Source organism: Prosopis cineraria, unplaced genomic scaffold (assembly GCF_029017545.1).
Source record: "Prosopis cineraria cultivar Desert tree isolate PC_DT_omini unplaced genomic scaffold, ASM2901754v1 PC6, whole genome shotgun sequence".
Lineage (NCBI taxonomy): Eukaryota > Viridiplantae > Streptophyta > Magnoliopsida > Fabales > Fabaceae > Prosopis > Prosopis cineraria.
In genome coordinates this window covers 2,257,937-2,273,986 of record NW_026555337.1, presented here as the reverse complement: position 1 = coordinate 2,273,986, position 16,050 = coordinate 2,257,937, and the positions used below count along the sequence as shown (strand labels likewise).

At 26.7% G+C, this 16,050-nt stretch overlaps 1 protein-coding gene across 1 annotated transcript; it reads right to left on the bottom strand.

The window, feature by feature from the left end:
* Positions 1 to 10,632: 10,632 nt before the first annotated feature.
* Positions 10,633 to 13,095, bottom strand: LOC129313732 (NEDD8-specific protease 1). The gene is made up of 2 exons (XM_054957075.1): positions 12,796 to 13,095; positions 10,633 to 11,528 (listed from the first exon to the last, which is right to left on the bottom strand). Exon 2 carries the CDS (start codon positions 11,501 to 11,503, stop codon positions 10,817 to 10,819), a length of 687 nt encoding a protein of 228 aa, XP_054813050.1. The 5' UTR covers positions 11,504 to 11,528; positions 12,796 to 13,095; the 3' UTR covers positions 10,633 to 10,816.
* Positions 13,096 to 16,050: the final 2,955 nt, after the last annotated feature.

The following is a 16,050-nucleotide window of genomic DNA, read 5'->3' as shown; positions in this document are numbered from 1 at the left end:
AAATAATTTTAAATTCACGCTATAAGATTGAAGGATTAAAATATAATTAATTTTTAATATGAAAAGATAAAACCATCTCTGTTTTTTTAAAAAAAAAACATCTCTTCACTTTCATCAGCAATTAGGGCTCCAGCATTGATGGCTGGACACTAACACTAGAGTTTCAAATGGTGGTTCAGTGAGAGAGACAAGTTAATTTTTTAAGGTGGTCAAAATGAGATTTCAACCTAGACCTTTTTAACCACCAAAAAGATGGCTTGCCACTAGGTTAACAATTTTTGTCAATTATAGAATCGATAAATAATAATTTTATATATTTTTATCTTCATATTTTAAATTTTAAATATTTATTTGAGGTTAATTGAATTTAATTAAATATTATTTAATTTTATTAGCCAATATTTAATTTTAAAATTTTAACTAACTAAATTTTTAATTTTAAAATATAAATGATATCTTTAATATTTTTACACAATTATTCTTATATTTTATTTTATTTTTGCAGATTTTTTGAATTTAATTTGAAAGATATTGATAAAAATTATTTTAGATAGAAGAATATAGATATGTTTGAAGATCAAGTCAAGAATCATTGTAACATCCCAATTTAAATTTTAATAGTTAATTTAGGTTAATAAAAATTTTAAAAAAATATTTAGAGGTAAGCAAATTAGTAGGAGATGATTATTAAATCTAACTTAGGATATAATTCTAAATTAAAATTTAAAAAATTAATTAAAAAATAATAATAATAAAAATTAATTAAAAAATATATATTATTAAATTATTATTATTATTATTATAATAAAAAAAAGGGAAAAGGTATTTAAAAAAAAAGAAAGAAGAAGATGAAAGTTGGCTTCCTCTTTCGGCGCATGATTACCATATAATAATAAAAAAAAAAGAAAGAAAGAAGAGAGAGGAAAGAAGAAATAATAAAAAAAAATGTGGGACCCACTGAATTTTTATAAAAAACTCACCTGTTTACTTCGTTTCTTCATTCTTCCCTGTGTGCGAGCTGAGGCTGAGAGAGTGTCTAGTTTAGCCGGTGCAGGAGATCTGAGTTTTTAAGGTAAGAGTTTTTAATAAGATATTTAGGGTGTGATTTTAAACTTTTCAAGACTAAGTAAGTGTTCTAAAAAATTTTCTTAGTCATCCTTCCTCTGTGGTTTCTGATTTTATGGTGGTAGAAAATTTAGGATTTGAAAGAGGGATGAATTTATATTGAATAAATATAGTTTTTGAGGTTGTTAGTAGTATAATAAATATTCTAGAGTATAAATTTATTGATAATCTTTGAATTTGTGGCTTATGGATCAAATTCTAAACTAGATCTGAAATATATATGTTGATTTATTGAGGTTTAAATGATTATTTGGGATGAGAAATGAATTATTATGGCAATAGGATTATGATTCTAAGCTAGAGACTCAATTTTTAATTTTTGAATATTTTAGGTGCGAATTTATAAAATAAAAAAAATTTTAATAATAGAAATTAGTTTAGAAGTTGATTTTTAGATTATTAATGTTTATTGATAATTAAAAGAGGAGTCAAAAATTTTACTTAATAGTATTAACTCTAGATTTGTATTAAGATTGATATTAGAAATTATGTTATATTTTTAATTCTATTATTAAAATTATTTTATTAGTTTCAAAAATTGAAACTAATATTTATAAATAATATGTTATTTGTAGATTGTATTATTGATGAAGATTGTGGTAGGAGAGAAATTGTAAGGAATAATTTATTGAAAAAGCCATGAGGTAACCATGCTTTTAATTTATGATTAGTGTTACTTCATGTTAATTGGGTGATTATTGAGAAAATTATAAATTTTGTAATATTGTATAATTGTGTAATATTATTATGAATTTGTTTGATTATTGTGAAAGGTGTTAGGAGACTTGCTACTGTTGTTGTATTTATGTGCCACATGGTATGCCCCTATTGGAGCTCAATAGGTGGCTTATAAGGGCTCGGGCTAATCTACCTTTAGTCGGGTAATTTAGCACCGAGTGAGGGCCACGGTTCGAGGATAATGGAAGGATATAAGGATGGTTATTTGTGTGTATTGTAATATTTCTTATATTTGTTAGAATTATATTAATTTTAATTCTCACTTAGTAAGCACACACTTAACTGTTTGTACATACTATCATAAATTGGTATTGGTTACTGGGACTTTTGAGTCTCATTATGTGGTTAATAATTTTCAGGAGAAGAGTCAGAGTGACGCGTGGAGGAGTCCTAGAGGCTTAGTGGCATAGATCCACTGTCTCTTTTAGGTATTTGATTTATGATTTATAATGTGTTATATTGTCAATATTAGGGCTTTTTGTTTATTGACAATTATATGAATATATAAATGTAATCATGCCTTTCAAATTATTTCTATTTTTAGTACACTTTGGATGACTGTAATTTTAATATTTAGTTTACTTTGGATTTGTTAAAATGACATGATTATGAGGCCAAATAACTGGCTTGTTTTAAAAATTGACTAAATTATTTATTTTTCTTGTTAGGAGTATAAGGATGGACAAAGTGATTTAGTTTACTTGTTGGGAGTATAAGGATGGACAAATATGATTTAGTTTACTTGTTGGGAATATAAAGATGGACAAAGGTGATTTAGCTTAACGGCATGTGGGAGGTAAAAATTTATCTGAAATGTTATATTGTGCGAGTTGAAGCCAATTATAAAATATTTTTATATTAAAATTATTGATATAAAATGTGTTAGGTGGCTGTAACCCAACTATGGTTGAGTTAAATTATTAAAAAAAAATTGGTGTGTTACAATCATATTGTAAAAACTTTGTTTATTTTTATTTTAGGTTTTTTGGTGTGATTTTCAATTAGAATCATTGAGGGTAGTTTTGTTTTTTTAATAAATTATTAGGGTTTTTTTTATGAAGAAAGGGCACATGGCGGCATAGAAACATGGCTTTCAATTGAAACAAGAAAACACAAGACACATCATTTTTGTATTCCTTCTATTCAAAAATATAAAATATTTTTTAAAAAATTTAATATTAAAAAATATAAGATATTTTTAGTCTGTCAAGGTGTAATCATTACTTTTTTTTAAAAAAAGTATCCCAATTAATGAATGACTTTATATTTATTATATGGTATTTAATAAGGATAAATATAAAAATATAGTGTTAGTTTAAAAGTAGGCAATTATTCTACTGAGTGATAAAATTTGATTAAAAATATTTTATATTTTTTAATGGACTAAGTGCATATATATGGAATGCACATAATAGAAGGCAGATTTTTGAAGTAGAAAATTAAAGAGGGAGTTAGGGTGTGGGATTGAAAAAATGAAAAACAGCTAAGGCATGCACGCATCTTCTCCGTATAGGTGCGATGAGAGATGAAAAAATGGGTTGAGCCCACGGGTTAGCTCGTTTAACCCGCACAATTTAATTGATTTGGTTGAAGAAGTTGGCCCGTGTTTTAAAACGGGCTAAGTTGGCCCAACCCGCAAAAATATAGGGCTAAAATGAGTTAGCCCGCAGGCTAGCATATTTTTTTAAAAAATAATTTTTTATTTTTTAATTACGTTATATCTTTTTATAAATTTACAATAATGATACTATTTTTTAAATATATAATTTAAGACTTTTAAATATATTCTTTACATTTAAAATATAATGTAAATTCTTTTTATAATTTGCAAATAAAATTTTTGTTATGGTTTGTGAAGATGATTTATTAATTTTTATAGAAATATTTTGAATATATATTATTCATTAATCTTATAAGATTTATTGATTAAAATTATAAATATAAATTCACTGAGAAAAATAATATGAGTTTATATTTAAATTTTCTTTCTCAATGACAAAGATAGCACGTATAGGCAAGCAGATGATTGATAGTAAAAATTTAGCAAAATAAATTTGCTTGGTTGAATTTTATGTTTATTTCATTTATTTATAAGTTTTTTAATTTGTAATTTGCTTTAAAATATGAAATAAATATATATTTATATTATATAAATTTTAAATTATTAAAAAATTCTAAAAACTTTTTGTGGCCCAGCCCGTGGGTTCGCTAACCCGCTATCAAATGGGTTGGGTTAGATTTTTTAACCCATTTTATCTGACGAGCTGGCTTCACCCAACCTACAAAAATGCCAGCCTGTGCGAGCTAGCTGTGATGCATTTGTCTAGTGCTAGGTGTGATCACTCTTCATCCTTTTCTATTCAACAATTATGATGACTTTTTCTAGTTTTTCCTACTGGTTGTTTGATTTTTTTTTGGTGTGATCAATTATAAATTATAATTTTAAATTTTAATTAGAGTCTTTGATATTTAGAAAAAAATTCATTTTAACTTTATTTTAATTTACTTTTCTTCTCTTTTACATCTAAATTTTATGTTTTAATTGTTAGAGCAACTTTATTGCATGATTTTTGGATTATGAATTTTATCTAAAGTTTTATTTGTTATAATTGATTGATATAGTAACATAAGAGAATTTGGCCTGGCTTGAGTGATTTTTCATGCTTTGTTTCTGATGTGGTTAACTTAGAACAATTATTAGATTGTGAATTAAGTGAGATTTTAGTTAATTTATAAGTTAATTTTTTATTTAATTCTTGAATGATAATTTAAAAAATATATAGTAAAACTAAAATAATAAAGTTAAATAAAATTAATTTATTTTGTGGATGAGAAAGATTAAATTTAGATGATTAAGTTACGATTGATTATGCTGTTAGTGCTTGGTAATTTTTTCAGTTAAACTTATTTTAATTATTTAATTTCAATTTAGTTTTTTTAAATTAATTTCATCATAAAAAAGTTTTCCTATTATTTAACTTTTCATAATCATAATTCAAATAGTTAATCTATTAATTTTTAAAGAGATGACCTAAGTTACGCTTTATTATTAAATTTAATTTTTATTAATTTCAGTGCTATTCGACAGTAGTGTCAATAATAAAAATTTATATATATATATATATATATAAATTTATTTTCACTTTTCATGCTAATATTTATCAGAAACTCAATAGTTACTTGTTATTTATAAATATTTATTTGTTAAACTACTAATAAAATTTATTAAAAAAATTTAATATGCACTAGTTTTTATAAATGTTTACTTATTTTTATTAAAAAAATGATAAGTCTTCATTAGTAATTTAATAAGTAACAAGCTATAAAATGATAAGTCCTGTTATTAGTTTTAAAATTTTTCTTGATAATTTGATAAGTAAATTTTAATAAGATAATAAGTTCATATGAATTTTTAACAGGTAAGCTATTGATGATAAAAACAAGTAAATATTTATAAAAAATGCTCTATATTAATTTTTTTAACAAGTCCCCCTTGACAAGTTAACAAGCAATTATTTGTGAAATGATAAGTCTCGTTAGTAATTTTAAAAAAGTCTCTTAATAACTTGATAAGTAAATCTTAACAAAATAACAAATTTACATAAACTTTTTTCATGTAAAAATTTAGTGATAAAAATAAGTAAACATTTATAAAAATTACTCCATATTAATTTTTGTAACAGGTTTTCATTGATAATTTAATAAGTAATGATTTGTAAAATGGTAAGTTTTGTTACTAATTTTGAAAATTTCTCTTGATAAGTTGACAAATAAGTTTCTATTAATAATTTAATAAATAATTATTTGTAAAATAACAAATTCTGTTATTGGCTTTTAAAATTTCTTCTAATAATTTGACAAGTAAATTTTAGTAAAATAATAAATTTATATAAGTTTTTATATGTAAACTTTTAGTAATAAAAATAAGTAAACATCTTTAAAAACCACCTCATATTTAATTTTTTTAACAAGTCTTCATTGTTAATTTAATAAATAACTATTTGTGAACTAACTAGTCCCATTACTAATTTTAAAAATTTCTCTTAATAATTTGACAAGTAAAATTTAGTAAAATAAGAAATTCATATAAGTTTTTAACATGCATGCTTTTAGTAATAACAAGTGACCATTTATAAAAATTAGTGCATATTAAATTTTTTAGCAAGTCCTATTAATAATTTAACAAGTGATCATTTGTGAAATAATAAATAATCATTAAGTTTTTAACAAATATTGGTATGAAAAGTGACAATAAAATAAAAAAATATATAAAAATTTGCATTGTTCACTTAACAAGTTCATATTGGTATGTTAAAAGCTTATATAAACTTGCTATCTTATTAAAATTTACTTGTCAAATTATCAAAAAAAATTTTTAAAATTAATAATAGAATTTTTTTATTTCACAAATAGTTACTTGTTAAATTAATAATGAAAACTTATTAAAGAAATTAAATATTGGATGATCTTTATAAATGTGTACTTATTTTTATTACCAAAAGTTTACATGTTAAAAACTTAACTTGTTATTTTACTAAAATTTATTTGTCAAATTATTATAAAACAGTTTCAAAGCCAGTAACAATACTTGTCTTTTCACAAATAATTATTTATTAAATTATTAATTAGTACTTGTTTGTCAAATTGTCACGATAAATTTTTAAAGCTAATAATATGACTTGTTATTTTACGAATCATTACTTATTAAATTATTAAGGGGTACTTGTTAAAGAAATTTTATATGGACTAATTTTTATAAATGTTTGCTTGCTTTAATTTTATATATCAAAAGCTTATATGAACTTATTATTTTACTAAAATTTACTTGTCAAGTTATTAAAAAAAATTTTAAAATTAGTAACGGAATTTGTCATTTTATAAATAATTATTTATTAAATTATTAATAGGAACTTGTTAGAGAAATTTAATATAAAGTGATTTTTATAGACATTTACTTGTTTTTATTACTAAAAATTTAGATGTCAAAAGCTTATATGAATTTATTATCTTACTAAAATTTACTTGTCAAATTATTAAAAGAAAATTTTAAAACTAGTAATGAGACTTGTTATTTAAAAAATAATTATTTATTAAATTACTAATGAAGACTTATCATTTCTGGTAATAAAAACAAGTAAATATTTATAAAAACTAATGTATATTAAATTTTTAACAAGTTTTATTAATAGTTTAATAAATAATCATTTATAAAATGATTAATAATCATTGAACTTCTGGTAAATATTGGCATGGAAAGTAAAAACAAAGTTATATATATAAAAATTTACATTATATAATTAAAAAAAATTGTTAGCCCATTAACTAATTATCTTTTTGGCGATCAAGAGCGTGTGAGTTCTAACCTTACCTTAGCCACTTTAAAAAAATTAATATGTCTCTCTCATTGGTGACTGTGAGAAGATTATTTTTTTTTTTAAAAAATAGAGGGTTTGTCTTTTCACTTCAAAAGTTAATTATATTTTGATTCCTTAATCTTGCCGCGAATTTAGAATCATTTGACCATAAATAAAATGCTCGAGATATTCTCCCTTGATTTTTCCAAGTTTTATACACACACAACCAGACTAGTTAGTTAAATGAAAATTTTCAAAAGATTAGTCGCGGGGGGTAACGTCATTCTCATGCATCTTAAAAATCCGCAGAACGACTTCGAATTCTTCCTGGTTAATGAAGAATTTTTTTCAAATAAAAACCTGCTAGACGTCAATATGAACTTTACACATTTTCCATAAGAAAGTCAACACCATTAAAAATTACCCACTCTTTTTGTATCCAATTTTATTTAATAAAATAATTAAATCATTAATAAAAATAAAAATATCATTAATTTCAAATTTTCATCAAGGTATTTTCTTATGGAATCTCATTGTTTACTATTAGAAAACACCACAAGGCCTTCTATTTTAGTCGTGGCATCTTAAAAAATGTTTTGTAATTTTGATACAAGGAAAAAGTGTGTGTGTGTCATAATTATATATGTTTTGTTGTTGCCAATGGCAAATGGCCTTGGCGAAAATACCACCTATTTGCAAACCTGAGGTCCAAGGTTTGGACCTTGATCTGGCACTTGGGTGTATGAATCATGTTTAAATTGATAATTTTAAAAAATGCGCACGCGTGTTTTGTTGAATATACAATTATAAAATTAAGAATAAAAATTGAGCTTAAAGACCTTATTTAAAAAATAATTTAGACTTAAAAAATTAATTCTTTTTTTTTTTGTGGAAAATTAAGCTTCTGAGCCTGAACTTTTTAAACCCTGAAGAAAATGGGCTTGGTCCTGAGTGGCCCTTCAAACTCTGATCCCCTTTTTTTTTTTTAACACCCCTTCTTGAAGGTGCTGTGTTTTGACTTTTAATCTAGTCTATTAAAAAAAAACCTAAGCTTGCACGGACTTGACTCCTCCCTCGCTTGGCTCTTTTAATTGCACGACTCTCACCTCTCCCTCAGTCCCTCTTCTCTCTCGACTCTTGATCTCATGTCTCACCATGGGTGTTCTCACAATCTTACCATGCTTGTTACTCATCAGGCCATAGTTGTGCAGACTTTCAACCTCTCCCTCCTTTTGATCTCAGTGAAGGCAAGTCACAGTGCTCTCGCCTCTCGACCTCGCTAGCGTCACGATGCTCTTCTCCCTCCTTTGGGTCTTGGCAATAGCAAAAGCCATAGTGCCTTTGATTTAGATCTTGCCTTTATCGCTCATGATGCTTGGTCGCTCTCTTCCTAACTTCAACCTTCAGGTGCTTCTATCTCAATCTCTGCTTCAGGTGCCTTAACTATTTGATTCTATCATATGGCTTCAGTTCCTGGTTTTATGATTCTCTCATTGTTCAGGTTTATGGTCCTTTGATCTCCTGTGATTTTATTTTTGATCTCACGTCCTGCATCTTAGTCCTTCAATTTTGTTGTGTTTCCTGGTTCTGATCCTTCATGCTTCAATTCTTAATTTTGTTGTGATTCCTATAAATTTATTTTTGATTATTTTTGGTCCATTGAATGTCTTGTTGGTGGTTGTTATTTTATTTATATGAATTATATTTTTTATTTTTAAAGAAGGGCTTATGGTCTGGTTCTAAACCCTTGTTCATAAAAAAATGAGATATTTTAAAGAAATTGAGTTTAAGGGCTTAGGTTTATAAAGGTCAAGCCTACCTATCATTTATGTTTTTTCTTTTTCTTATCAAGGAATAGATCGCTTGTTCAACTCTATGAAGTAGCATTATTATAGTTAAGGGTGTTCATGGAATAAAGTTAGAACACCCTTGTCTTGTGCTGAAAAAATGATCTAAATTGAATTTTTATCTCATATCCCATCTCATTAGGAATTGAAATGAGATCAAGATCGAGCTAGGTCAGTATGTTTTGCCATCCCAATAAAGCAGATAATATGGGAGAAAGGCTTTAATAGTAGCATTTATTAAAATTTTAAATTATATAACTTATTAAATTTAATATCAAAACAATATGAGTACATAAATAATAATAATTTAAAGTTAGTTATTGAATTACATTAATCATAATTACAAGTGTACAACTTAAAATTAGGTATATATGAGATATAACATTATGATAACAATTACAAATAATCTTTAGACTATAAGAGTAACAACAATAGACAAGTCGGGCACAATATTAAATTATTATTCTTCTTCTTTAATTGAAATATGTTAAATTAGCGACTCTTCCAAAAATAAGACAAGAAATATAATATAAATAAAAATTATTAAATAGATAAATATAAAAATAAATTGTATTAATATAATTAATGTATTGTAAAGAAAGATTATATTACCTTGTATTGCTTATTTTGTATTATTAAAATTATTAATATAAAAAACTTTTAATTTTAAATACGAATTGCACAAATTAAAATTATAATTAATATAAGTATAAATTATGTTAATATAATTAATATATTTAATATATATTTTTAAAATAATGTGTATATATATACACAACATTCAAGACAAGACAAGATGTCTCGAGAGCAATCACATGTTTTATCTTTTTTTGAATTCCTTTCTCATCTTATTTCAATTATTTTTGATTTGAGATAAGACTCATTTTAATATGATTGAAATAGAATTGAATCAATTAAAACAGCTACAAGTTAAACACCTCTAGGTGCCGTAAATACGTTCCTTAACTTTCGCATGTGCTTTGCGCATTTCTCTACGGCAAACCTGCTTTAAATGTGAAAATATTTTGAATTTGTAAAAAATTTATTTTTTATCCAAGGCCCCGGATGCAAAGAAATATCTAGGATTCCGGCAGGAGCACCTCCCTCCTAAAGGCTTCACTCAACTAAAGATGATTAATAAAAAGCAAAAAACATTTTGTATTTAGTTACCAATATAAAAAATATTTATTATTTAGTAATTTTAAATTTTTATGATATTTTTGTATATCTTTATATATAAAAGAAATGATTTATCATTAGTTATTGTAAAATTTTTATCACGTATTTCCTTAATTTTTACACACCATGTTTTTTTAATTTTCAAGTATATTTTCTATTTTTTCCTGTCTAGATAATTAAGCTTATTCTTGGTAATCTACGTGGACTCAATACCTTATTATTCATGTCAATAAATTTCAATGATGTTACCTCTTCTTTAAACGCAGTTAAAAAGGAAAAAAAAAAAATCCATCTTGAAACAATAAAGACAAAATTGATAATTAAAATAAACTCAAAAGACCAAATCTACAAAAATTAAATTTGAAAAACTAAATCAATAATAAGGTAAATTTGAGGGCTAAAAAGTTTTATTACCTCAGAATCTTAGTTCAATCAATAACTACAATGTTACACAATGAAGCAATATGGGCTTTACATCTAACAACGAAATCTGAATATTTCCCTCCCATCCCATATCACAGAGGAAGCTCGGGCTGAAATATCTTGAGCGCGAACACAATTCTTATTCTGGTTTCACCGTCTTGCCATTATATCTCTGATCAGCGCCAATATCTCACTTCGCATTGCAGCAACAAAAGGAGGAGTAACCTGCTCCTTCACAGCAGAAAACCAGAGACGATTTCTCTCAGTATTTTCACCATTTACATGCCAACTACATATCACTCTTGCTATGGCTGTGACATATAAGCCGCAATCATAGCCATTCACTTGCTTGGGTGAATCAGGACATTCAAGAAATTTGGCCTCACATGGTGAGTTGGAGAGTCCTATATATCCCGCCACAGCATTATACAGTTGCTTAGCAGGTTCTTTATTCATGCTTATTGTGCTATCGTGATGAACAAAGAGGTTAGCATTTCTGTGATATGCTAGCAAGCTCCAATGGGATCCTCCTTCAGCTTGGCTGACATCATCATTGTCGTTGATGGGAAATATAACTAGTGTCTTATCTGTCAAATGAAGGGGCTCTAAGAAATCTTTCAGAGCCTCGATGACTGGGCATTTCATTATCCAGAATGCAATAGATGGTGGAACCAGCAGAATATCCTGGGAAGGATAGCATGAAGAGAGATAACTGAAATAGAATTCAATAATTCGATCATTAAGAAAATATGGACCGCTAAGGATGTCTAGATCTGAATGCCGAAGCACAACATCATTGTAGCTGAGAATCTTCTCATCTGCATGCGATTTGCTCATTTTGTGTACAGGCCAGCTTGTAAACCTGATGAAAACAGACATGGATGTATCTTGAATGAGCATCAAACACTTGTGAAAAAAAAAAAAAAGGCATGCACTCCTCCACAGTTAAGCAGCATTTTGTGCTCTGCTGTCAGTAATCTCTACATATACTACTTTCTCCAGTTTAATAGCTCAAGGTTCTGATCAGGTTAAGGAAAACATGAGAGAAAAAGGAATAGAAGTTCTATTCACATCATCAACTTGTCACTTAAAATCAATTATCAATCAATATATCTATAAAAATTGTAGGAAGCCGAACGTTCATAAGCCATAAATAATGTAACTTATTTTAGACTTAATACAAATTCACCAAACCTCACTCTAGTTTCTCAAATCCTCTTCACCAAGTTCTGTAGCCTAATGTTGGGAAATGAAGTTGCTCTTTACAGAAATCTAAGAGCAATACCTTTGCGAGAACTGCCAAAAAATCTCATTTTCCCCAACCAATTCAATGCAAGATAAGATCAAACAATTATGTCCCCAAGGCTGCAGAAAATTAAGGTGCTTTCTGAAATTCTGATCACACTTTTTCCCCTCTATCTTTATTTCTTTGGGAGGTTGCAGAAAGAGGATGGCGTGTCAGTGTATATAGACAATATTTACACAAAGTCTGACCCAATGAAGGTGGTTACAGTAGACAATTTGATTCAACCTATAGTGATTCCGACTCTCCCTGTGCCCGTCAAGTTGTGTATAACAAGTCTTACATGTTCATTACAACTTAACAACTATATGGTTTATCTCTATCCCAATTGTGTCTGATGAAAATTCACATGTCAGTCTATTCTGATTACTGTCAATTTCAAACAAACATGATCAGTCTCAAATTTATCCATATTTGATGCAAAATGGACAAGTGCAAGCATTTAAGCAGCATTAACAGTTTTTCTTTAATAAGATTGGCTCCCGTCTGGATTGATGATTATCTTCAAGTGCAACAGGTTCAATATTGCATAGCCTTTACTTATCTCATAGCCTGACGTGCTAGTACATCAGTCTTCAAGGGATTGAGAATTTAACAAATTCCCCCAAGAAATGCACCTTTTCGATGAACCTCAACTCTTTCTTTTCTAGAAACTCTTATCAACCGGGAAAAATAAAAACATAAAAGTGAATGTACAGAGTTGTGTATTCGGGTTTTTCTTGGGACGCAGTGGATATCAGGAAATTCATCGTAGATTAGAGAGACATGGATAAGCGCAAAGAGAAAAGAAATAATTAGCAAAGTTGATATCAGAAGACGGGCTTACAGTGCCGCCAAAAAGAGCCGAGGTTTCGGGAAAAGCTTTCAGACTCTGCTCGAATCTGTTCACAGTGACGGAGCTGAATCCACTCCCTTTAAGAAGATCCCGAAGTTGGATCAGGTGAGAGAACGGAAGCTTTCAATTAACCTGATAATTTACGGAATGACACAAGGCGAGACACAAAATTGGGACTGCCCCAGCACTAAAACGTAGTTTCCCGGCCACAACCGTAATTGTGAACCAAACAAGAGACAATAAACTCCAATCACGTTCTTCATCCAAACTAGGTATTCACCAGACAGATGAGATTAGGACAATCCTGTCACATGTCTCATCTTCAAAAAAAAAAAAATAAATAAATTTATCTCATATCCTATTTCATTTTATTTCAAAAATCATTCCATCTCACTAGAAAATAAAATGGAACTATAATAAGATTGAGACGTCCCGTTCTTTAAATAAATTGGATAATATCAGATAAAGATTTAGATAATAATATTTATTAAAATTTTAAATTATATAATTTATTAAGTTTAAAATTAAAACAATACAAATATATAAATCACAACAATTTAAAGTTAATTATTAAATTATATTAATCACAACTACATGTTATAATAACAATTATAAGTGATCTCTAAGTTATAAGAGTAGCAATAATATGCAAGTTAAATAGAACATCATATTATTATTCTTTTACTTTAGTTGAGATGTGTTAAGTTAGTTGTTCTTTCAAAAATAAAGCAAAAAATATAATATAAATAAAAGTTATTAAATAGATAAATATAAAAATAAATTATATTAATATAATTAATATATTATAAAGAAAGATATTTTTTACTGTATATTTTAAAATTATCAATATAAAAAAATTTAATTTTAAATAAGAATTACATATATTAAAATTATGATTAATATAATTAATATATTTAATATATATATTTAACATAAAAAAATATATATTCAGGACAGGACGAGATGTATCGATGATAATCTTGTATCCCATCTCATCCCAAATTTCTTTCCTGTTTTGTCTTGCAAAATTTCATCAATTATTTTTAAGTTGGGATGAAATCATTCTGATATGATTGAAAAAATATTAAATCAATTAAAATGAATATAAGCTGAGCATTCTTAATCCAAACCATCAGCCACGCCCGTTTGGGTAGAGACTTGAGAACTTGTTTTTGCGTTAAAAATGTCGGTTGAAGCATTGACTGCAAAATCGAAAATGTCACCCATCCAGCAATACACTCATCAATTTTGGGCGAGTTGGATTGACTTTGAACGAAATTAATTATGCATTAAATTTAACAATAAAGGGCAATTTTTTTTTTTTAACTATTTGCTCATGAATGTCTAGCATCTTGCAATTTTTCCTTTTAATATTTGCATCCTATCATTAAAAAAAGTTAACTCTTATTGTTGTTATAAAAAGATTAAAAAAAAATCATAGAAAGGAACCCAAACAATACATATAAATACCTTATAAAAATTAATATCAATTGAGTCCATCCTTAAAAAATTGACAACTAATGTAAAAAAATGCATACATTTATAAATAACACTAATTGTATACAATTTATAGATTATCATATCATACTATTTTAAAAATTTAATTGATATTAATTTTTTATAGTACTCATTTGTACTTTCATGTATACTTTTTCTAATTTTCAAGGTCAATTAATTATTAAAATTAATTTTTTTAATGGTAAGGTCAGCATACCATTTTCAAATATTATTGAAAAAAAAAAACTGCACTAGGTGTAAGTTAGGAATACTAAATACTCATGAGCGAATAATTTATGAGCAAAAATGCTCTTTAATCCTAAAGTTTATTTGTTTGGTTAATTTTAAATATAATTGATAATTGATCATGTTTTCTGTTAATTATTTTTTATATTGATTTATGAATAAAATTGATCTTGATCACAATTGAAAGGCAAAATTAAAAATCATGTAAAATCATGGTTTTATATGAAAAAAACATATCCATACATTCATATTACATGTCAGAATTAATCATGAACTTGAAACTATAACTTTCTTAAAATATGTCAAAATTAGTTATAAATTATAAATTAAAAATTATATTTTTTTAAAAAATATCCAAACACTCCACATATATCAAAATTAATTATAAATACAAAACCTTTACTGGCCGAAAAATAGGTTCTGCACTCATGTCGATGAGAAGTGCGTGTTTGTGAATGCAGATAAATAAAATATTCTACCACTTAGACATCATTTACACTAGCCGTTTTTTTTTTTTTTTTCCACTTAATATTGCTTAAAAAAGAAAAGGATTGCTTTTCATGGGCGCTTACAGTATTGTGCTACGTTACCCAGACACCTTTATTTTCTCTTATTTTTTTTGGCCCGAGCTGTACCCTGAGGATTTTTTTTTTTGGTGGGACCTGAGAAAACTATCTTGTTTAATTGTGGATAATTTTTGTCTTTCTTATAGTGGAAGTGAGGTGTTTGCTAGTTTGCAAAATTTACGCAAGCTGTTAGCCCTAACGCAAAACGCAATACTACATAGATGCGAAAGTCATGAAGCGAATGATAACGACGATCCAGTATTTTACGTTAAAATATATTTTTGAGTGTGGTGGAAGCATCACACACCAATAAATAAGTGGAATGGAATTGGAAGCATTCAAAGAGGAATGAATCGCGTGCCAAGAAAAAAAAATCGTTGGATCGCTCACCAACTATTTAAGGTCATTAAAAAAAAAAAACTTATTTGACCTCGTAGAGTTAAATAACTGAAATTTTAGCCCATTTTAAATTCCCCCTCTCAATATTTTTGTTTGGCCAAAACCCCCCCCCCTCAATTGGGAATCCCAAATAACAATGGAAGGTCATATTGGTCCAAAAAAAAAATGGAAGGTCGTACTAATAATTTACATTGACATTCATGCCAGCAATAAATGAATTTTTTTTTTCCAACTTTGGAGTATTTTTAAGTCCGGTTACTATTTCTAATACTAGTATTTTATAATATAAACAGTGACTAATTTTTCTATGAAAAAAAGTGACTAATTTTGATAACCACATCAGTTTATAATTTTTGTTTTTTTAGTGAAGTTTATCCTCTTGCTTCAACTTTTGAAAAATTATGAATAAATCTCATACAATAAATTTATTTATAAGTAAGTTCCATAAAATTCAAAAGCTATAACCAAGTTTGGATTTAGTTATAATTTATAGTTGGAGTATAAAAACAATATTATCCTTATTAATTTGGTTTTCATT